Source organism: Triticum aestivum, chromosome 6A (assembly GCF_018294505.1).
Source record: "Triticum aestivum cultivar Chinese Spring chromosome 6A, IWGSC CS RefSeq v2.1, whole genome shotgun sequence".
Classification (NCBI taxonomy): domain Eukaryota; kingdom Viridiplantae; phylum Streptophyta; class Magnoliopsida; order Poales; family Poaceae; genus Triticum; species Triticum aestivum.
Window position 1 is genome coordinate 594,247,718 of NC_057809.1, and position 23,641 is coordinate 594,271,358.

The 23,641-nt window shown below is 46.7% G+C and overlaps 1 protein-coding gene across 1 annotated transcript; it reads right to left on the reverse strand.

Moving 5' to 3' along the window:
* Nucleotides 1–1,223: 1,223 nt before the first annotated feature.
* LOC123131194 (ethylene-responsive transcription factor ERF003-like) lies at nucleotides 1,224–2,301 on the reverse strand. Its single transcript, XM_044550926.1, has 2 exons — nucleotides 2,058–2,301; nucleotides 1,224–1,946 (listed from the first exon to the last, which is right to left on the reverse strand). The coding sequence occupies exons 1-2, from the start codon at nucleotides 2,240–2,242 to the stop codon at nucleotides 1,529–1,531; spliced, it is 603 nt and encodes a 200-aa protein (XP_044406861.1). The 5' UTR covers nucleotides 2,243–2,301; the 3' UTR covers nucleotides 1,224–1,528.
* Between the last annotated feature and the right edge of the window lie 21,340 nt (nucleotides 2,302–23,641).

Sequence of the window (23,641 nt, forward strand, 5' to 3'; positions counted from 1 at the left end):
ATGACTAGCCTTAGACAAGTCTACGAGAATTATTCCTTTGGGGGGCCTTGATCGGAAACAATCTGTCAAGAGTATGAACAACAAGGAATGTCTAGAGGGTCAACGAGAGGCTGCAGGAGCACACCACACGGGATGCTCCTCTCTCACAAACACACCATGCACGATCCTTCTTCTATCCACCCATCAATCATTCGCAGGTCCCTGAAAAGAAATTCAGAGCCAAGGAAGACGACCATCACTGACTAGCTAGCCCAGGTGGCAGGATCCCCCTGTGCTCCCTTCAGATTCTGCCCCCCCCTACCATAACCATATCGACGAACAGGGGGATACCACCTTCGCATGACCAGACCACCAACTGGGTCAGCAGAAATGGTGGCATGGCAGTCTATCAGCTCGTCTCCTCCAGTCTCCCTTGCCCCCCCAACCAATCAGCCATTCCTCGGTGGATCTGAACACATCCAAGCTGAAGGTGGTGAGTGTGGGTTTTTCGACGGACACGCGACGCCTGATGTCCAGTGGCGGAGCCAGCCCGTGAATGCAGCCCGGGCAAGAGTTAACTCTGACAGTGTGAGCTGCCATCTGCCCAAAGAAATCTTGCTTCTAACCATTGATTAACACTAGCGCTTAGGAGTAAATTTCTGGACTAGCTCGGGCAGCTGCCTGGGGTCGCCGGGAGATGGCTCCGCCACTGCTGATGTCCCCTTGAGGCCTCAGGGTGGGCGCTGCCCGGAGTTGGCAGGGTCATGTGGCCGGCCATGATGGGGCTAATCCAATCCAGATATGCAGCATCAGCACAGTCATGTTAACAAACACACCACAAAGAAATGCTGCGCCCACGATCTGATGGTACCGCGACTACGTACGCACGCACATGGCTCGATCGTCGACAAAGTTTCCCCCCATACCATACAGGCCATGGACCGAATTTCCCTGTGTCGTTGGCTCTTCATCAACCAGGCGCGTCTAGCTGGTTTATTATCCTACGCGGCTAGCAAATCCTGGAGCACGCCACTGATTGATTGGTTTCGTTGCAGTTAGCACGCCATTGATCGGTCTCGTTTCAGTTAAGCATCGCACGTTACCTTGTGCTATTTTTATGTTTGATGTCTTGACTCTCGATGGCGGCAGATCAGATGGCTGGCTAAAAAGAATTCTACACAAAGCACGTAGACTAGAACCAGAGCTGAGCCGAGCACCGTAAAAGGTAGTAAACACAGAGAGGATTAAACTTGTTACCGTAGGGTGTATAGGCTTTGGATATATAGATGCTAAATGGATATATAGATGCTAAATACGAGGTACAGTTATGCTGTACGATCACTAGCGTAGAAGAACTCTTGGCCGAACTAATACGAGCTCTTCTCCGGTGGTCACATCACATAGCTCACTGACTGTAATATGCAGCTACTACACTACGCTACGCTACACTAGACCCGCGCGGTGACCGGTGATCGGTCGTTCGCGCCAAGAACACAGAGAGGAGCATGCAGAGGCAGAGGAAGCAGGGCACGCTCCATGGCTGGCTTGGCTAATGGCAGATCTCCATGGAGAAGTCGGAGTCGAGCAGCTCCGCGATCATCTGCTCCACGTGCTTCTCCTCGAGGAGCGTCCCGACCCACCCCGTCGACGACGGCAGCGTCGGCCCCGCGTGGGCGGCGCCCGGCGGCATTGCGGCCGCTGTGGCAGCCGCCGCCGAGGCCGAGGCCGCGGCGGCCTCCCTCTGCCGCTGCGCGGCCTGCACGGACGCCATGTTGAACCGGTGCAGCTTCGCGACGAGGGCGGCGGAGAGGAACGAGGACGCCACGGCCGCGGAGGAGGAGACGCTGCCGGTGGCGGCGGGGAAGTTGGTGCGCGCGCGCTGGCCGCACATGATCCTTGCCGCCTCGTCGTACGCCCGCGCCGCGTCCTCCGCCGTCTCGAAAGTGCCCAGCCATATCCGCGTCTTCCTGCAACGCCACACCGTCATCACCGTGAGCCACGAGCGACCAAGAATCACCGTAAGCGCATCGATCAGGCAGACCGTGCTGTGCATGGGCTAGGTAGGAGTAGGTACGCACAGGAGAGGGTGGCGGATCTCGGAGACCCAGGAGCCCCAGTGGCGCTGCCGCACGCCGCGGTACCGCTGCTGCGGCCGGGCCATTTGCGCCGCGGCGACGCTGCCTCCGCCGATCGTGGCAACCAGAAACTGGCCGGCGCAGGCCTCCGTCTTCGTCTTCGTGCCCCTGATTATGCTGCCGTGCATGGGCAGGACCGGAGGCGAGCGAGCGAGCTTGGCTGGAGCAGGAGGGGAGTGCGTTCTGCGTCGTGGCGGCGGTGCCTGAGCCCGCCATGGCGCGGGAGGTATAAATAGCAGGGGAAATTAAAGTGCGGCGGGACTGCGGAAGTGGGAATCTGCGGGGTGTTTGGATGGGGCCCGCGCAAGCGAGTACGACGGCGTTGGGTGCATGTTCGCCGGGCCCGCGGAGGACGTCGTCGGGCCCACCCGATATCTTTGTTTAGCTCGTTTTGGCTTGACTGTTCTTCCTGCGGCGACTCTCTCTGCATGTTCGCTTGGGTTATCCTTTTGTTCCAACGAAATGTGTTTCATGGTTGAAACCTGAAACTTCATATGCCAAATGATTCTAGCATGCAATTTTGACATACATATACATACAAGAGATGTCTACCCCCACCCCCCACCAAACTATAACTTGGCACAGCTTTTTCCTCAGTTTTGCACTGGCATGCCTCTTGAGGGGAAAACAAGTTGAGCCAAGGCGACTGTTGAGTATAGGAGGAAGACCTTTTTTTCTTATAGAGATAAATACTACTCCCTCTGTAAAGTAGTGATCTAAACGCTCTTATGTTAGTTTAAGGAGGGAGTAAGTTATAGACATATACTAGTAGTAGATATGTATTGACATGTAGATAGATAGCCATGCACGGGTTCTCCTTGCCCTTTTCCCGTCTATGCATGCACTGCTGCTGCTGCTGCTGCTAATAAAGACTGGGCATGGCGTTTTCTGTGGCCATAGCTAGGATTAGGAACGTGCAGGCCGGACAAACAAGCTCACATGCAGCACCATGCATGCAACCGGATCCGCTTACGAGAGATAACTATGCACGGCTGCTGAATAGTGCATCACATGACACGGCACATGTGATCGAGCTCCCACCCCCCACGTACATAGCTATAGCTAGCTCGTATATGGAAACGAGACGAGGACAATAAACCAGTGGCAGATATCTAGACGGGGTACCTATCGTCTCTTTCACATACTAGCATGCAAATTTTCACATAAGAGACGACAAGTAGAGGCGGGTCACATCTAAGCATGTTAGAGAGAAGGAGCTGAGAAAACCGAGTGGTTAACCGTTGTTAAATCCCGATCTCGGCCTAGTTAATCACTGCAAAGTACTCCTCGGTACGTAGGCCGATCATGCATGGTTGGTAAGCGGAAACATTCAACATGCAGAATGGAGGAAGAACATGGAGTCCACTCGAAAGGCCAGTGGCCTACGCGATACAAGACTCGGGCATGCGTGCATGCATGCATAGACCGATAGGCTTCGATCGCTAGCCACATGCGCACGTACTCCATCGGAAAAGGTCAAGCAAGCTCAGCTGATTGTGCGCGAGCGCATGGCCAGGACTCACGACCCGGCCGGGACACGGGCGGCTCCAGGCACTTCTGCTAAACAGGAGCAGCTACAATCTACTCCTCTAGCTAGCTAGGCACTGATCAGCAGGCAGTTGCAAGTTGCAACGCAGGAGTAGCTCGGCTCATGTGCACCACCACCACTGGTCCACTAGAAAGAGCACTGGCTTTTCAAGCGCTTGCTGCCGGGACTGTGATTTCATCAACACTGGCGTATCCTGATGGGAAATAAAATAGATTTTGAAACTCGCGGCTACATCGATCCTACCGTATGTATATAGTATAAGTGCTCGTAGCTGCATGAGAGAGTGGACGTTGTCCTGTTAGGCAGCTGCAGCCTGCATGTACGCCACTTCTTTCCTCGCTAGCTACTACTCCAGCCTAGCTACTACCATCGTAATCCATGGCTGATCTGTTCCGCTCTGCCATGCATTGTTCCACGGACGGACGTACCCATGCCATGCATGCATGCTTCGTTATCTTGGCGTCTCCTCCTAAGGCTAGTTGTAATGGAGAGTATCATATACTAGTATCATGCATATGATACCAGTGTATGATATTACATCTGTAATGCATAGTATTATATGTTGGTATCATAGAGGACTACATTTATTGCCATGCATGACATAAAGTAACACATCATTTAATATGATACGGTATCATGATATGATACTCAAGCATCTTTTTCTTTATTTAATTCTATGCCACCTCATCAAAATTGCTTAGTTGGCATGTATGATACTACATATGATACTCCCATTACGGGCAGCCTAACAGTTTACGATGCACCAGTCTGGATCACACCTAAATTAACCTGTTACGCATACTTCATGTATGGATGCATGGGTGTACACGTCGGTCGACTTGGTTGGCGCAGGTGATCAGCCTGACGTACGGTGACATGCAGCTATGGCTAGGCTAGCCATGTTTTTCGAGCTAGCTAGCCATGTTACGTGTGTTGTCAGCTACTACTGCGTACGTAACATTCTACCACGACAGGGAACGGGCAATGGCGCAAGCAAGCTGATCATTCAGGATATGTAGTAGTACTGCGCATAAAATGTCTACGTACGAGGACAGTGCTGAACAGCCTGCTGATTAGCTAGTTTTGTACCCTCACGCCCCACTAATTAATTAGCTCCCCCGTCATTGTCTGGTAGGAATACTTGTTAGATTGCTTAAGCACGCGGGTTGATCTTGACCAGATGGATGATTGCTAATCTTCGTAGCCAAGTTACTAAGCTTTGCAATGGTCAAATTAATGCCGCTATGAACACCGGCCTATGTATGTATATACTCCTGGTCTCCTGGTTTTGCGGGATCGTGCTTGACCCGATGGATGGATCGAATGGGGTCTCTGTCCAATGATTGGGGTCACACCGTCACGATGTCGGCCTGGAACCACCCCTGTGCCCAGCTAGCAGCAAAGCCGCCCGTGGTTCAGAAAACCTCGGTCAAAATATTGCCACCCGTGTTTTCAGCTGCACTAGCTACCTTGTGCCCAAGTAGAACGTAGTACCTGGAGCTCAATTCAGTGGACCCGTCGTGACAGTGTGACTCAACGCGTTGCTCCACCCCTGCAAAATCTTGGGAGACTAGTTACCATGTCTATACCACTATATAGTGTGTCAATAGCTTCAAATATTAGTCGTTGGATATGCCCATCCAACGGTCATGAGATGGCAAATCCGAGCATTATCATCCGTTGGATATAGTTTTCAATTCATAGGATTCTGCCACGTGGTCTTCTAATTGAACCTCCAACTCTACCATCGCATGTGTTCTAGAAACATCTATTCACATGCTTATCTGATAGTACTCTAATAAAAAGAGACTAGAACAACCTGGATTGTAAAGAGGTAAGAACGAAGTTGGATCTTGTCCAATACGATTCTAGGAAAGAAAATACATATTCAAATGTATTTTCTTATGCTTTTCATATATATATTTAAATAGCGTGCAAAGCACGTGCAATTTACTAGCAGTACTAGTCTCGTCCATTTCTGGACTTCTCTCGTCTTCTTCTTTTTACCTGTTGTCTCCATCCATCCAGTGATCCAGAATTCCAGGCTCCAGAGAACACGTACTGTTTGCCGATGGACGTGCATGGGGTGCAATGCACCGTGCATGCATATCTGGATCGTGGTCGTGGATCGTCGAACATGGCAGAGACAGCGGCACGTACCGTACGTGGAAGCAGAACGCCCGCGCAAGCTGGCCGCGACGGCGACCGGCAAACCGAACTAACGATGAGCACTCGGCCTCTCCAGATCCATCCGTCCATCCGGATCGCTAGCCAATCATTGGGAAATTTAAGCTCCTGCACCTCATCTGCACGCACATGCGAAATGCTGCCCGCCATTCCTGCGGTCCAGGAGGGCAGATAGATCGGTCGACCAAGGCAGATCAGGTCCACCAGGAGAACACCACGCATGTGGCCGCCGGCGGGCGACCAGTCCATACGACGGCGACGCCGCGACGCCGGGGCCGGGGGAGACGACGACGACGACGTACGGCCTCGCGATCGCTCAGGTGCATGCACGCGTCGGCCTCGTGCTGATCGTACGACGTGGGTTGGATCACGATTGATCGCGTACGTGGTCCTGCACCCCTGCTCCGCTTCTTCCCTGCGGTCGACGACGTGGTATATATGCAGGCGCGGTGTCACGAGAGGGACGTGCGTGTTTCGTTCCTTTTGTTTAGCCTCTCAGGTGAGGTGAGGTGGTGGAGTTTTGGGCAATTGCATCGCAAGAGTTTGCCGCGTTGAACGGATTGGGGTGGAATCTCCGGGCCCGGGCTCATGCAGAATTAAACTAACTGATTTCATTTTTTTAACCGTGCTAGGGGTGGAAACAGACGCACACTACCATGAGCTTGTTTGGTTGCCCGCAAGAGTCGCATGCTCTGGCCGGCCAGAATCCATGCATGCTCAAAATGACTACGAGCAACCAAACACGCCCTATGTGTATACACTCATACGACGTCTAGTGAAGCAGCGGCGGAGCTAGCAATTTATCAAAACCTGGGCACACCACCACAGGCTAAAGCACTTCACTTTTGGGGCTCCTTTGATTCACAGGGTTTGAGAAGTGTAGGAATATGGAACATACAGAAACAGGATGTACTGTCAACTGAAATCCTACTCGGGTAGCAAAACAGAGGATTTTTTTCATGAAGTCCAACCTCATGCTTGTTTTCCTGTGAAAATGAACTAAGAAGTTCCTATAGGATTGGTTCCTGAGGAATGCAATCCAGTGAATCAAACAGCACGTAAAGGAAAACTTCTAGAGGGTGTCAATCCTGTAAAATTCCTATGCAAATCCTATGAATCAAAGGAGGCCTTGTTTTACCGAGAGCCATAAGTACTTCACTTGGTTCTACCATGAACCGAAAGTAAGGGCTTCTTTGATTCAAAGGAATTTTATAGGATTTATGGAGGATTGAAATCCTTAGTATTTTTTCCTATATTGGTCCTTTGATTCATAGGATTGGATCCCATAGAAATTTTTCCTATGGAATCTTTTGTACTGCATTTCATAGGAAATTTAACATCCACTCCAACCTCTTTTTACAATTCCTTTGTTTTTTCCGTGGCATCAATCAATCATTACTAATTCTATAGGATTCAAATGGGTATGCCACTTCAACCCTACACTTTTCCTATTCCTATGTTTTTAAAATCCTATGAATCAAAGAGGCCATAAAATATGTTTAGATAAAAGTCATGTGAATATAAGCATTGTACATCCTTAATGGAGAAAGCTATTGAGCAAACCAAGAAGCGCAACCTGGATCCCCTCTTCCCTCCCCGCTACTACCTGCTTCTCTGTGTTAGCATAAACCACAATGCTTTATATGTGCAAAATTCTGATACCTTTTTGCCCACCCTCAATCCCATTTTGATTGCCATGGCAGACAAAACTGGTGGGGAGCCACCGATGAGGAGGTGCTAGCTGATGTTGATGCAGTTAAAAAGCTAGAGCGGGCTAGGCATGACTTACATGTTAGTGTTGCTAAAACCCTTAGGTACATAGTTAAAAAAAGACATGTAATCATTCCGAAGGATGATTTAAGTGAGGTAGATAGTTTCAAATAGCGATGATAGCATCCGCAATAGCGCTAACACAATAGCGTCTGCTATCGCTCAAATTAAATGCCATTACTTTTTGTTAATGATCTGGAAATATATACAGTAATATAGTGTTTTTACAAATCCGCTATGCGAACATAGCGTCCGCAATATCGCCCGCTATCCGCATTCCGCTACGCGGACCCCAATCCGCTATCAGCCCGCTATCCGCTATTTAAAACCATAAATGTTGAGGAACTGTTACCTGAAAATGAAAAAAAAATGATGATGAGTTTGATGCCTTGGAGCGTTTACAAACTATATATGTTTGCGACTCACTCTCAAGAGAAGAAAGGGAAAAGCAACTCGCATACTCATGGTAGTGTGAAGCTTAAAAGGCAAAGGAATATGACCATAAAATTAAGTTTAAATGACATGACTGATATGGAATTGTAGAGGGATTGGTGGGTTTGTAAAGAAAAAGTTTCTAAGAGAAACTCTTTCTGATCACAAAGTAAATTTTGTAGAGGGATTGGTGGGTTTGTAAAGAAATATTTTGTAAGATAATTATTTTTATGACCTGTTCCCATGTCTTGGTCAGTGGAAGGTGTTTGGGATTCAGTATTGGAGTAGGGTAGCCATAGGATTTTCCTAAGGATTAGAGCACTTTCAACAAGCAAAGATCCAAATTCAAATCCAGACAAAGAAAAAAAAACAAACAACTCATGATTCAACGTAACTTTATTTAACTTAGGTTTTAAGGTTACACTGCCGAGCCATAGTAATTGCGCTTATTAAAAAACTAGAAGAATTATGAAAATGTGTTTAAACGGAAGATAAAAATCGGTTGCTAAATGAATTCCAATTTGTAGAAAATTATTTATGAGACCATGTTCTACTATTTGGTTTGATCTTGTAGTCCAAAGAATTCCATACCATGACGTATCTAGGATAGTAGTCATTAGTGAAAAAACAATAGTTATACAAACAAGTGAAGTGAACCCATCTTCAATAGTCCAACATTTCTTATCTTTAGACCATTGTGAGCCATTTACGAACATTGCAATGAATATGATCATGACATTTAGAGCAACTCCAACCGGGCGACCCATTTCGTCTGCCCATGTCCGTTTGGATCGCGCCAGACAAAAACGCCAGCAGAACGTGCCGACCCAAACCCAAAATGTGTTCGCATCGTGTCCACAACGACGCATTCAAGGCCCAAATTTGAGCTGGAAATGCATCAGCACGGACACAAAGCGTACGCGCCGTGCGTCCCCTTGGTGTCCACCACGGCCCCACAAGTCAGCCGGCCAACCACCACAGGCGGTTGTATTAAACGTGGCCACATACCTCGAGCTCACCTAGTAGTGCGTGGAAGGGTCGTGTGCCCGTCCTTTTTAATGAAAGTGTGCGGCGGGGGCGACCTCATCCACTTCCATCTCCCCCGTCCACATCTGGCGACGCCTGCTCCCTCGCTAGCGACCGGCAAACCCTAGCGAACAAAACCCTAGCCAGCCAGCCATTAGCCATGGGCTTCTTTAGTGGAAACGGAAAGGGAAGGTTCAGCTCCGGCGCGAGCTCTTCCCGCGTGCAGCCTCCTGCACCGGCTAGACGCGGCTCGCTACCGTAGGAGTGGGAGCGACTGTACATACCAATCCACCAGGCGTGATGGCACTGGCAGTACTGCCAGCCATTGCAGTATCCGGATGTCAAACCTGTCGCACGGCTAGCATCTGGACGCACAGCAGATCCCCATTCCAGCGGTGCCACGCACGCCAGGGCGCACGCCGAGGAGGTTCGCCGGTGCCGCGAGGCCCTTACGCCCTAGCAGGGCGTAATGCGTGTGTACGCACCAGACTCCCCCAACTTGGAGTGCTGGTTTGCGCTAGAGCATGAGGAGGAGCGCCGCCACGACGTCCACGTCGACCACGACGTTCCGCCTCCACCCCCATAGGTTTTGCCAGAGGAAGCGGCGTACCAATTCGCCCTCGAGGAGGCACCACAGCACGCGCTAGAGGCGAGCCGGCTCGAGGAGGATGCCCATTGGGATGGGCTGGGCCAATCCCTCGCCTTGTCAGTGGCAGGGGACTCCGTCCACGCTCTACATTTCATCTCGCCGAAGCTCGAGCCCAATGTGGAGCCAGAGCCAGATCCCGAGCCCAAGCCCACACCCACGCGGAAGCGGTCGCCACCGCCGCCCACCTGGCCCAAGTAGTCCTACTCCTGGACCAGCGAGTACCACAAGTGGGTTAGCGTGCATCCTGTTCACTACGGCGCGGCGCCGGAGGGGAGGCGGCCCACCTTGAGCGCTGGAAGGCGCATTGGCTCGCCAAGGAGGCGTGAGACGGTGAGCGGCAGATGCGTTTGGAGTAGGATGAGGAGGCAGTGCACGTTGAGGAGGAGGAGTGCGCCCACCTCGCCGCAATGCCGCTCCCGCAGCAGACGCCAGAGGAGGCAGTCCTTGCGGCCTATTAATCCGCGTTCGGGTGGGCTGGTCCACCTCCCGTCTTCATCGACCTCACCGGCGGCGACAACGACGGGAAGGGCAAGGGCAAGGCGAACTCCTAGGGCAACGTGCGGTCCGGAGTTTTTTTAATTGTTTTACTAATGTTTAAGTGGACTTTGACCGACGGTTGACCGGTCAATTATGCTTAACGAGATGATGCCCCGCACGTTGTTGCGGGAATGTTTGCAATATTTCAATGAGATTTTGATTATATGGAACATGAATTCTTGAAACAATAGTTTTTTAAAGTATATAAGAATTAAATGTAAATAGCATAATAAAATGAAATTTTACATGCATGCATGTTGTAGTGGATTTTTAATATGAATAGTTGCATGTTGAGGTGGGCCTTTCCTTATGCATGTTGAATGATGAGGTGGCATGCTTGCATGTTGAGAGAAATATGTTAGTGGGGGCTAGCTATTTAGATATGGAAGATTATGTGTTGTTATGTTTGTTTTCGTCCACGTGTTTATCATATAATTTTTTTCTTTGCACGCGGGCAAATATGGGCCTGCTTTCTGTTGGACGCATCTGCCGACCCATTTCAAAAAGCGGACGCGCCCGTCCGCCTCACCGACCCAAACGAACGAAAAGAGGACAAACCGTGCGTCTGTTTGAGTCGGCGCGTTGGAGTTGCTCTTATGGCTCCCACATAAATAAGAAGTTGTGTGACAACTACATTTAATAAAAGATAGAGTAAAGATATACAAACAAGAACTAATTCTAGCGAAAAGGTAGAATAAACGGGGTTGGTAAGTAATAGTACTACTCCTAGACCTACATACGGTTTGTGGCCACCCATTTGCGCCATCCCGTGTTAGTCTTTACTAGATCACTGATGGCGTACGTTGCTGTGCCCGTCCATTTCAATAGTAAGATTGTAAGAATTTTTGTAACTAATGTTGGTGGCATAAAACATAAAAGTTGAGTGAAAATTGAGTTGATTGGAACTGAAGAACGACAACATCTGAACTTTCTGGATAGCAAAAGAAAATAGAGCACCGATACTTGTTCTTAGGAGGATAGTACAAAATATGTCTATCAGGACCATCAACGTACTGTTTCCAAACCAAAACAATTTCATTTAGTAGCACAGGGTCGATCACACGGGCTTTATATGATGATACTATGTCTACTGTTAACTTCCTTTGTCTGCGAAGACCATCGTCGTACTATTTCCAAACCAATACAATTTCATTTTGTAGCAGAGGGTCGATAATAGAAATCTTATATGATGATGCAGCAAGTCTGAAGCAAAATGTTGAACATCAACATGCATATTTGTACACGGAATATTCTAAGAAGCATGTACAACTACAAGACTTCAGCGCTGACTCTACTAAACCTCAGTATCAGGGACCAAACAAAGAGGGGAGAAGAAGTCAAGAAGCAGGAGAAGAACAGGAAGGAGCTTACTATGGTTTCATGAGGTTGGCCAGAGCTCCAAAGATAGCGAGGCGGCAGAAGCCACGGCATGCGACATGCAAGAACTGAAGTCATGGGCAGCACGATCAGGTTTATGGCATGCAAATGAGTAAATTCAGCACGAAGCAGCAGGACACTGGGTCGACCTTGTAGAATATCAAGGTTATTAGAACTGCACTTTCTTATGATCAACCTTTAGTTCTGATGTTTCTCAAGTCGGCATACTTGTACCTGAAACATAAATTTTATGTTAAGCTTCACAAGAACATTAGTTGCAATGATCGACTACTGAGGCTAACAACATGACACATGGCATCTGCTATAACCATACTATGCTCCTCACTTATAGAAAACAGAGACAGTTGAGTACAATGATTCCTGATTCCTGTGCTATGGCCATGTTATGCTCCTTGCTTGCAAAAAAATAGAGACATCTAAGTACAACGATTCCTATTATGCATTCCATCAAACACATGGCATGCACATTGTTAAGGAAATCAAAGCCTGAATTATTTGTATAAAAACAATTTATATGAAAATTTAACCGGGAAGAGAGACTTGCCTCCAGCAAATAATTAATGGAGCCTGATGATGCGTGTTGTGTCAGTCATTGCCTGCTTTTCATCACCAATGCTCCCTCTAGTCAGCTCAAGGAACATCAATGAAAGATTTTCCTTGCATTGAGATGCTAAATATAACGAACAATCAGTTTAATTGGATAAACAAGTACAAAGGGTTGTGGGGAGGGGAAGATGGAGATCGAACCTCAAAATAAACACATGAAAGATTCTTGGTATATAACCCATAGAGATGGAAGCCATGGACGCACTCCTCCTTCCTTATTCCTCTGCGTCACTGTAATCATGATAAATGACTTTATACAGTGGCAAGAATTTAAGAAGAAAAATCAGGCATAAACATCCAAGAAAACTCAGACAAAATCTAGAGCCAATTAACGAAAGAGGGGGGTGATACTGAGGAGCAGCCAAAGGTCGCTGTGGGCTGCGTCAATGACGCTGCCTTCACACCCACCGAGTTCCCAACTTTCCCTTCCTCCCGCATCGCGGCCCTCCGTTGGCGGACTCCGGCTTCAACTCTTAGATGTGTGAGTAGTTTATCTCAGACCTTCAGGTCCATAGTTATTAGCTAGATGGCTTCTTCTCTCTTTTTGGATCTCAATACAAAGTTCTCTTCGATTATCTTGGAGATCTATTCGATGTAATCTTCTTTTGTTGTGTGTTTGTCGAGATCCGATGAATTGTGGATTTATGATCAAGATTATCTATGAACAATATTTGAATCTTCTCTGAATTCTTTTATGTATGATTGGTTATCTTTGCAAGTCTCTTTGAATTATCAGTTTGGTTTGGCCTACTAGATTGATCTTTCTTGCAATGGGAGAAGTGCTTAGCTTTGGGTTCAATCTTGCGGTGCTCGATCCCAATGACAGTAGGGAAAACGACACGTATTGTATTGTTGCCATCGAGGATAAAAAGATGGGGTTTATATCATATTGCATGAGTTTATCCCTCTACATCATGTCATCTTGCTTAAAGCATTACTCCGTTCTTATGAACTTAATACTCTAGACGCATGCTGGATAGCGGTCGATGTATTGAGTAATAGTAGTAGATGTAGGAGGAGTCGGTCTACTTTGTCACGGACGTGATGCCTATATACATGATCATACCTAGATATTCTCATAACTATGCTCAGTTCTATCAATTGCTCGACAGTAATTTGTTTACCCACCGTAATACTTATGCTATCTTGAGAGAAGCCACTAGTGAAACCTATGGCCCCCGGGTCTATTTTCCATCATATTAATCTCCCGTCAACAAGCAATTTCTTGCGCCGTTTATTTTGCTTTCTTTACTTTTAGTCTTTATCATACAAATACCAAAAATATTATGTTATCTTCTCTATCAGATCTCACTTTTGCAAGTGGCCGTGAAGAGATTGACAACCCCTTTATCGCGTTGGTTGCAAGGTTCTTATTTGTTTGTGTAGGTGCAAGGGACTTAAGCGTGGCCTCCTACTGGATTGATACCTTGATTCTCAAAAACTGAGGGAAATACTTACGGTACTTTGCTGCATCACCCTTTCCTCTTTAAGAAAAAACCAACTCAGTGCTCAAGAGGTAGCAGAAGACAACGTAATGGGTTATGTTTTCTTATATCCGAAATAAATTATATTGTCTTGGATCATCCAACATGTTGAGCTTGCTTTTCCCCCTCATGCTAGCCAAATTCTTTGCACCAAGTAGAGATACTACTTGTGCTTCCAAACATTCCTTAAACCATTTTTGCCATGAGAGTCCACCATACCTACCTATGGATTGAGTAAGATCCTTCAAGTAAGTTGTCATCGGTGCATGCAATAAAAATTGCCCTCTAAATATGTATGATCTATTAATGTGGAGAAAATAAGTTTTATACGATCTTGTGATGTGGAAAAAATAAAAACGACGGACTGCATAATAAAGGTCCATATCACAAGTGGCAATATAAAGTAACGTTTTTTTGCATTAAGATTTTGTGCATTCAACCATAAAAGCGCATGACAACCCCTGCTTCCCTGTGCGAAGGGCCTATCTTTTACTTTTATCTTCTACCTTATGCAAGAGTCATGGTGATCTTCACCTTTCCTTTTTTCATTTTTATCCTTTGGCAAGCACATTATGTTGGAAAGATCCTAATATATATATATATATATATATATATATATATATATATATATATATCCAATTGGATGTAAGTTATCATGAACTATTATTGTTGACATTACCCTTGAGGTAAAAGGTTGGGAGGCGAATCTATAAGCCCCTATCTTTCTCTGTGTCCGATTAAAACTTTGAACCCATAAATATCACGTGAGTGTTAGCAATTGTGAAAGATTAAATGATAGTTGAGTATGTAGAGTTTGCTAAATCAAAACTCTGACATAGACCCTTCCTAAAAATAAGATGAATTGCAATTGTTCGATGACTGAGAATATAGTTTGTTAGTTTCAAGAAAGTTTATGATCTATACTTTAACATGTGAATAGCTTGTTACTTGATCATGAAAAGCTTTGTGAAGATGAGCTACTGTTATGATATATAATGATGCTAGAAAAAGTGATTGGAACTATCATTGATGAAACTTATGCACTTGCTAGCATTCACACTTCATAAATTATTTCTTTTATCATTTACCTACTCGAGGACGAGCAGGAATTAAGCTTGGGGATGGTGATACGTCTCCAACGTATCTATAATTTATGAAGTATTCATGCAATTATATTATCAATCTTGGATGTTTTATATGCATTTATATGCTATTTTATATGGTTTTTGGGACTAACCTATTAACCTAGAGCCCAGTGCCAGTTTCTGTTTTTTCTTGTTTTAGAGTATCATAGAAAAGGAAAACCAAACGGAGTCCAATTGACCTGAAACTTGACGAAGCTTATTTTTAGACCAGAAGAAGGCCATGGAGTAAAAGAGTTGGGACAGAAGATTTTCTGGGCTTCCCACGAGGGTGGGAGGAGCGCCCCCTACCTCGTGGACAGCCCGGAGACCCCCCTGACTTGTTCTCGATGCCAAAACCTCTTATATATACAGAAACCTCCAGAAATTAACCTAGATTGGAAATTTCGCCGCCGCAAGCGTTTGTAGCCATGAGAAATCAATCTAGGCCCTCTCTGGCACCCTGCCGGAGGGGGCCATCATCACCTGAGGACATGGAGGAGGATCCCGGAGGCGCCATCATCACCATGAAGGCGAAGGACCAGAGGGAGAACCTCTCCCCATCTTGGGGGAAGGCCATGAAGGAGGAAGCACAATAGGGAGAACCTCTCCTCCTCTCTCTCTCGATGGCACCGAAGTGCCATCGGGAGGGGAATCATCGCCGCGGTGATCGTCTTCATCAACATCACCATCATCATCATCATCCTCATCTCTTTTACGCGGTCCACTTTCCCACACCCTGCTGTAATCCCTACTTGAGCATGATGCTTTATGCCACATATTATGATCCAATGATGTGTTGCCATCCTATAATGTTTTGAGTAGATATCCTTTGTCTTAGGGTTGATTGATGATCTAGATTGGTATGAGTTGTATGTTTTACTTTGATGCTGTCCTATGGTGCCCCCCGTGTCACGCAAGCGTGATGGATTCCCGCTGTAGGGTGTTGCAATATGTCCATGGTTTGCTTATTGTCTGCGTTGCGTGAGTGACTGAAACACAAACACGGATAAGCGGGACATGGCATATGGGAATAAAGAGGACTTGATACTTTAATGCTATGGTTGGGTTTTACCTTAATGATCTTTAGTAGTTGCGGATGCTTGCTAGAGTTCCAATCATAAGTGCATATGATCCAAGAAGAGAAAGTATGTTAGCTTATGCCTCTCCCTCATATGAAACCGTGATAGTGATTACCGGTCTTGTTAACAATTGCTAGGAAAATTCCGCACACCGATCCACCATTATTCCACACTCGCTATTTATAATATTTAGTAATATATTGTAACTTTATGATAACAACACCTACTTTTATATTTTAGCTCTCCGATATAATACAAAGTTATCCTCTTCATACCCACAACATAGTTTTTTTCTCGTTGCTAGTTGGAAGCAAATGTTCAGTGTACGTAGAGTCGTATCAGTGGCAGATAGGGCTTGAGAGAATATTGATCTTACCTTTAGCTCCTTGTGGGTTCAGCACTTCATACTTATCACTTCCACCTTTGGAAATTTCTATGATGATTCCCTGCACTTGGGGATTATTAGCGTGAGTTGTGAAACTATTGCACATTGTTTTAAATGAAGGCCAAACTCGTAACTCAAATATTCGCCTCTGCGATCAGATCGTATAAACTTAATTTTCTTGTTACGATGATTCTCCACTTCACTCTGAAATTCTTTGAACATTTTCAAATGTTTCAGACTTGTGTTTCATTAAGTAGATATACCCATATCTGCTCAAATCATCTATGAAGGTCAGAAAATAACGATACCCGCCGCGAGCCTCAACACTCATCGGACCGCGTACATCGATATGTATTATTTCCAACAAGTCAGTTGCTCGCTCCATTGTTCCGGAAAACGGAGTTTTAGCCATCTTGTCCATGAGGCATGGTTCACAAGAATCAAATGGTTCATAATCAAGTGATTCCAAAAGTCTATCCACATGGAGTTTCTTCATGCGCTTTACACCAATATGACCTAAACGGCAGTGCCACAAATATGTCGCATTATCATTATCAACTTTGCATATTTTGGCATCAATATTATGAATATGTGTGTCATGATATAAGGAAATATAAATAACAACTTTATTATTGCCTCTAGGGCATATTTCCTTCATGACATATGTAACGCCCTCGATGCGGCTATATCTCCCACGTGTCGAAGCACGACTTAGAGGCATAACCGCATTGAAAGCAATGTCGCAAGTGAGGTAATCTTCACAACAACCCATGTAATACAATAAGGGAATAAGAGTAACATAGTTGGCTTACACTCGCCACGTCACACAAATGCATAAATAACATTACATTCATACAATTACACTCAAGGTCTGACTACGGAACCAAAATGAAGATAAACCCCAAATGCAACATAGTCCCCGATTGCCCCAACTGGGCACCACTACTGATCATCTGGGAAAGACATGTAGTATCGTCCTGAGTCTTCATTGAACATCCACTTGAGCTTAGTTGAATCACCTGGAGCGGTATCATCGGTCCCTGCATCTGGTTTTGGTAGTAATCTGTGAGTCACGGGGACTCAGCAATCTCACACCCTCGCGATCAAGACTATTTAAGCTTATAGGTAAGGTAAAGGTATGATGTGGAGCTGCATCAAGCGACTAGCATATTTGGTGGCTAACATACGCAAAAGAGAGCGAGAAGAGAAAGCAAAGGCATGGTCGAACAACTATGATCAAGAAGTGATCCTAGAACAACCTACGTCAAGCATTACTCCAACATCGTGTTCGCTTCCCGGACTCCGCCAAGAAGAGACCATCACGGTTACACACGCGGTTGGTGCATTTTAATTAAGTTATGTTTCAGGTTATTTACAACCGGACATTAACAAATTTCCATCTGCCCATAACCGCGGGCACGACTTTCAAAAGTTCAAATCCCTGCAGAGGAGTCCCAACTTAGCCCATCACAAGCTCTCACGGTCAATGAAGGATATTCCTTCTCCCAAGACAATCCGATCAGACTTGGCATCCCGGTTACAAGACATTTCGACAATGGTAAAACTAAACCAGCAAAGCCGCCCGAATGTGCCGACAAATCCCGATAGGAGCTGCACATATCTTGTTCTCAGGGCACACTCAGATGAGCCAGACGTCGGGTAGGCCAGCCCAGAGTTGCCACTGGTAGCCCCGGACATCGCTCAGTTGGACCAACACTTAGAGGAAGCACTGGCCCCAGGGGGGGGTTAAAATAAAGATGACCCTTGAGTCCGTGAAACCCAAGGGAAAAAGGCTAGGTGGCGAATGGTAAAACCAATGTTGGGCCATGCTGGAAGAGTTTTATTCAAGGCAAACTGTCAAGGAACGCAAAATCCGGGAACATAACACCGATATGACGGAAACTAGGGCGGCAAGAGTGGAACAAAACACCAGGCATAAGGCCGAGCCTTCCACCCTTTACCAAGTATATAGGTGCATTAAGATAAACAAGATAATATTGTGATATCCCAACAATAAACAAGTACCAACAAGGAACGGATCTCCAAACTTCACCTGCAACTAGCAACGCTATAAGAGGGGCTGAGCAAAGCGGTAACATAGTCAAACAACGGTTTGCTAGGACATGGTGGGTTAGAGGTTTGACATGGCAATATGGGAGGCATGATAAGCATGTGGTAGGTATCGTAGTATAGGCATAGCAAAAGAGTGAGCATCTAGCAAGCAAATATAGAAGTGATTTCGAGGGTATGGTCATCTTGCCTGAAAGTTCTCAGAGTTGTCTTGATCCTCGTAAGCGTACTCAACGGGATCCTCGATCACGTACTCGTCTCCCAGCTCTACCCAAGCAAGAACAACAATCAAAAAGGAACACAATCAACCACGTGCAATGCTCAAGCAACATGATGCAAACATGGTATGATATGCGTGATGCGATATATGATGCATATGCATGATTTGCAAAGGAATGATTGGACCTGGCCTCAACTTGGAAATCCAAGAGTGCCACTAGAAAGGTGAGGTAATTTCGGTCGAAATCGATATAAAGATCACCGGAATCGGATGCACGATTTGGAAATGGCAAACAAAACAAATATGGCACCGGTCTGCGATTAACAGCAAGTAGCCTTCTAAATGCATCAAGATAAATAAGCTACTGCACTCAAACATGACAACAAAGTATATGGCAGGGATCCACCCATAATGCTTGACAAAAGATGAACACTGAGCTACGGCTAATTCACTCATTAACAGGTTCAAACAAGCATGGCAAAAGTGCAAAAGATAACAGGTTTCAGACTTAGTGAAATTAACAGCAAGTCAGGAATTTATCATCAAGAAGCAATGTTTAGAGCATGATAACTACATGCTACAGAACATATCATGGCAAAGCAAGGCATGGCATGAAGCTATGCAAAGCATATAACAAAAGTCCCTTAGTGACCATGAGCCAAATGGGATCAGAAAATACAATTTCAACCATGTGAACATAGCAAAAACATAAACAGATTCAGACTTAGTGAAAAAACTGGAGCATGGCAAAACAGATAACGAGTAGGCATGTTTATGAGCCCGATGCACTCACTACAAGGCATTGCATGACAAACTAAGCATACACCCAACAAATAGACATGGCAAGAACAGAACATAGCATGCACGGATCAACAACAACAAGCTCGGCAAAATTGCTAAACATGTCAACAATCTGCGAGGAACATTTTATAACAAAAGTAGAGCTTGATTCAGTCAAGCTAGGGTGCTTCATAATTGCAAACAAATACACGGATGGATATAGCACAACAATATCTACAAAACATCCTTACTGATCATGCTCAACAGAGGCACAGATCACTAGGAAACAACATGAACATATGGCATAAAAATAAGGACAGGGCAAGGACTTACTGAAATTCTAAGTCCCTGAAATCAGCATCATTGAGTAAGCTACTTTTCATGCTTGTGCTAGTCACCACAAAGATCACAAAAATACATGGCATACACCCCTGTAAAGATGGCATGACATATATCAAAACACATGTAGAGTTCAGGATCATAGCATGCACACATTAATCATGGCAAAAATGACAAAAGGGCATTTGCTAAAACAGATCTGAAACTATCCTCACATAGCCCTCTTCCAACATCATTTCAAGCATCAAGATGAGCTCAAATGAAAATGATGCAATGAGATTAAATGATGTACTCGTCGAGTCGAACATTTTGATATGCTACACGTGCGAATCGGAGCTACGATGAGGGAGTTATGGCATGTCAAAGTATCCACAAAAGTTAGGGTTAGGGACAAAAAAGTCAACCCCGAGATTCTCAGATCTGGATCCGGCGTGGGTTACGAGGTTCGTCGACGCCAGAGTTGGACTTGGAGCCGCCGGAGAGGATGAGGGCACCGATGAGGACGTAGCCGGGGCTGGATCCGGCGAGAGGAGGACGGTGCGGCGACGACGGTGGTCGGACGCGGCGCCGGCGTGGACTGGCGGCGTGGTGGTGAAGTCCGGCGCGGTGGCGGAGCTCGCCGGCATCGAGAACCGCGGCGGCGCGGCAGAGAACGCGGCGGCCGGAGCGGACGGCTCGGGCGACGCGCGGGAGAAGGAGGACGACACGGGCGGCGTGCTCCAGATGGGCCTCGGGGGCCGGACGCGGGCTCCCCGGGCCGGCGGTCGGCGGCGACGGGTCTGCGACGCCACGTGGCGCGAGCTGAGTGGCAGGGCGGTGTGTCTGGCGTGCCCGGACACATCCGGCGCGCTGAGGGACGAATGAACTAGGGTTTGGAAGGGGAAGATCCGGGATTTAGAATGGGGTGTCTTTATATAGAGGTAGAGGGAGCTAGGAGGGCCCAAATGAGGTGCGGTTTGCGGCCACACGATCGTGATTGAACGATCTAGACGATGGAACGGGTTTAGGTGGGTTTTGAGCCACTTTGGAGGGGTATTGGGCTGCAACACACACGAGGCCTTTTGGGTCCTCGGTAACCGTTGGAGTATCAAACGAAGTCCAAATGGCACAAAACTTGACAGGCGGTCCACCGGTAGTAAACCAAGGCCGCATAACAAGTCTCGGTCCAATCCGAAGACGTTTAACCCCCACACACAAAAAGAGGTAGAAAGGGACACCGGAGGACATAGAAGCGCCGGAATGCAAAACGGACAACGGGGAAAAGGCTCGGATGCATGAGACGAACACGTATGCAAATGCAATGCACATGATGACATGATATGAGATGCATGACAAAGATGAAAACACACGGAGACAAAAACCCAACAACAAGGAAAAATCATAACTTCGTGCCGGAAACGACAAGAGTTGGAGTACAAATAAGGTAGGTTACATCCGGGGTGTTACAACACTCCACCACTACGAAAGGATCTTGTCCCGAGTGTTGGAAATATGCCCTAGAGGCAATAATAAATTAGTTATTATTATATTATATTTCATTGTTCATGATAATCGTTTATTATCCATGCTAGAATTGTATTGATAGGAAACTCAGATACATGTGTGGATACATAGACAACACCATGTCCCTAGTAAGCCTCTAGTTGACTAGCTCGTTGATCAATAGATGGTTACGGTTTCCTGACCATGGACATTGGATCTCGTTGATAATGGGATCACATCATAAGGAGAATGATGTGATGGACAAGACCCAATCCTAAGCCTAGCACAAGATCGTGTAGTTCGTATGCTAAAGCTTTTCTAATGTCAAGTATCATTTCCTTAGACCATGAGATTGTGCAACTCCCGGATACAGTAGGAGTGCTTTGGGTGTGCCAAACGTCACAACGTAACTGGGTGGCTATAAAGGTACACTACGGGTATCTCCGAAAGTGTCTGTTGGGTTGGCACGAATCGAGACTGGGATTTGTCACTCCGTGTAACGGAGAGGTATCTCTGGGCCCACTCGGTAGGACATCATCATAATGTGCACAATGTGACCAAGGAGTTGATCACGGGATGATGTGTTACGGAACGAGTAAAGAGACTTGCCGGTAACGAGATTGAACAAGGTATCGGGATACCGACGATCGAATCTCGGGCAAGTATCGTACCGATAGACAAAGGGAATTGTATACGGGATTGATTGAATCCTTGACATCGTGGTTCATCCGATGAGATCATCGTGGAGCATGTGGGAGCCAATATGGGTATCCAGATCCTGTTGTTGGTTATTGACCAGAGAGTTGTCTCGGCCATGTCTGCATGACTCCCGAACCCATAGGGGTCTACACACTTAAGGTTCGATGACGCTAGGGTTATAGGGAAAGTATGTACGTGGTTACCGAATGTGGTTCGGAGTCCCATATGAGATCCCAAACGTCACGAGGAGTTCCGGAATGGTCCAGAGGTAAACATTGATATATATGAAGTATGGTTTTGGCCACCGGAAGTGTTCCAGACATCACCGGTAGTGTACCGGGACCACCGGAGGGGTCCGGGGGTCCACCAGGTGGGGCAACCAGCCCCGAAGGCCTACATGGGCCAATAGTGGGAAGGGACCAGCCCCTAGGTGGGCTGGGGCGCCTCCCACCAAGGCCCAAGGCGCCTCCTAGAGGGGAGGGGGCAAACCCTAGGGCAGATGGGCCCTAAGGCCCACCCCAGGTGCGCCTCCCCCTCTCCCCCTTGGCCGCCACCCTAGATGGGTTTTGGGGCTGCCGCCACCCCTAGGGAGGGAACCCTAGATGGGGGCGCAGCCCCTCCCCTTCCCCTATATATACTTGAGGTATTGGGGGCTGCAAGACACACGAGATCATCTCCCTCTTGGCGCAGCCCTACCTCTCTCCCTCCTCGTTTCTCGTAGTGCTTGGCGAAGCCCTGCTAGAGTTCCGCGCTCCTCCACCACCACCACGTCGTCGTGCTGCTGCTGGACGGAGTCTTCCCCAACCTCTCCTTCTCCCCTTGCTAGATCAAGGCGTAGGAGACGTCACCGGGCTGCACGTGTGTTGAACGCGGAGGCGTCGTTGTTCGGCGCTTAGATCGGAAACCGCGATCTGAATCGCTACGAGTACGACTCCTTCATCTGCGTTCTTGTAATGCCTCCGCTTAGCGATCTACAAGGGTATGTAGATGCACTCTCCTTCCCCTTGTTGCTAGATTACTCTATAGATTGATCTTGGTGATGCGTAGAAAATTTTAAATTTCTACTACGATCCCCAACAGTGGCATCATGAGCTAGGTCTATGCGTAGTTTCTATGCACGAGTAGAACACAAAGCAGTTGTGGGCGTCGATATTGTCAATTTACTTGTCGTTACTAGTCTTATCTTGATTCGGCGGCATCGTGGGATGAAGCGGCCCGGACCGACCTTACACGTACTCTTACGTGAGACTGGTTCCACCGACTGACATGCACTAGTTGCATTAGGTGGCTAGCGGGTGTCTGTCTCTCCCACTTTAGTCGGATCGGATTCGATGAAAGGGGTCCTTATGAAGGGTAAATAGAAATTGGCATATCACGTTGTGGTTTTCGCGTAGGTAAGAAACGTTCTTGCTAGAAACCTATAGCAGCCACGTAAAAACTTGCAACAACAATTAGAGGACGTCTAACTTGTTTTTGCAGCATATGCCTTGTGATGTGATATGGCCAAAAGGATGTGATGAATGATATATGTGATGTATGAGATTGATCATGTTCTTGTAATAGGAATCACAACTTGCATGTCGATGAGCATGACAACCGGCAGGAGCCATAGGAGTTGTCTTAATTTATTTATGACCTGCGTGTCAACTTAAGCGTCATGTAATTACTTTACTTTATTGCTAAAGCGTTAGCCATAGTAGTAGAAGTAATA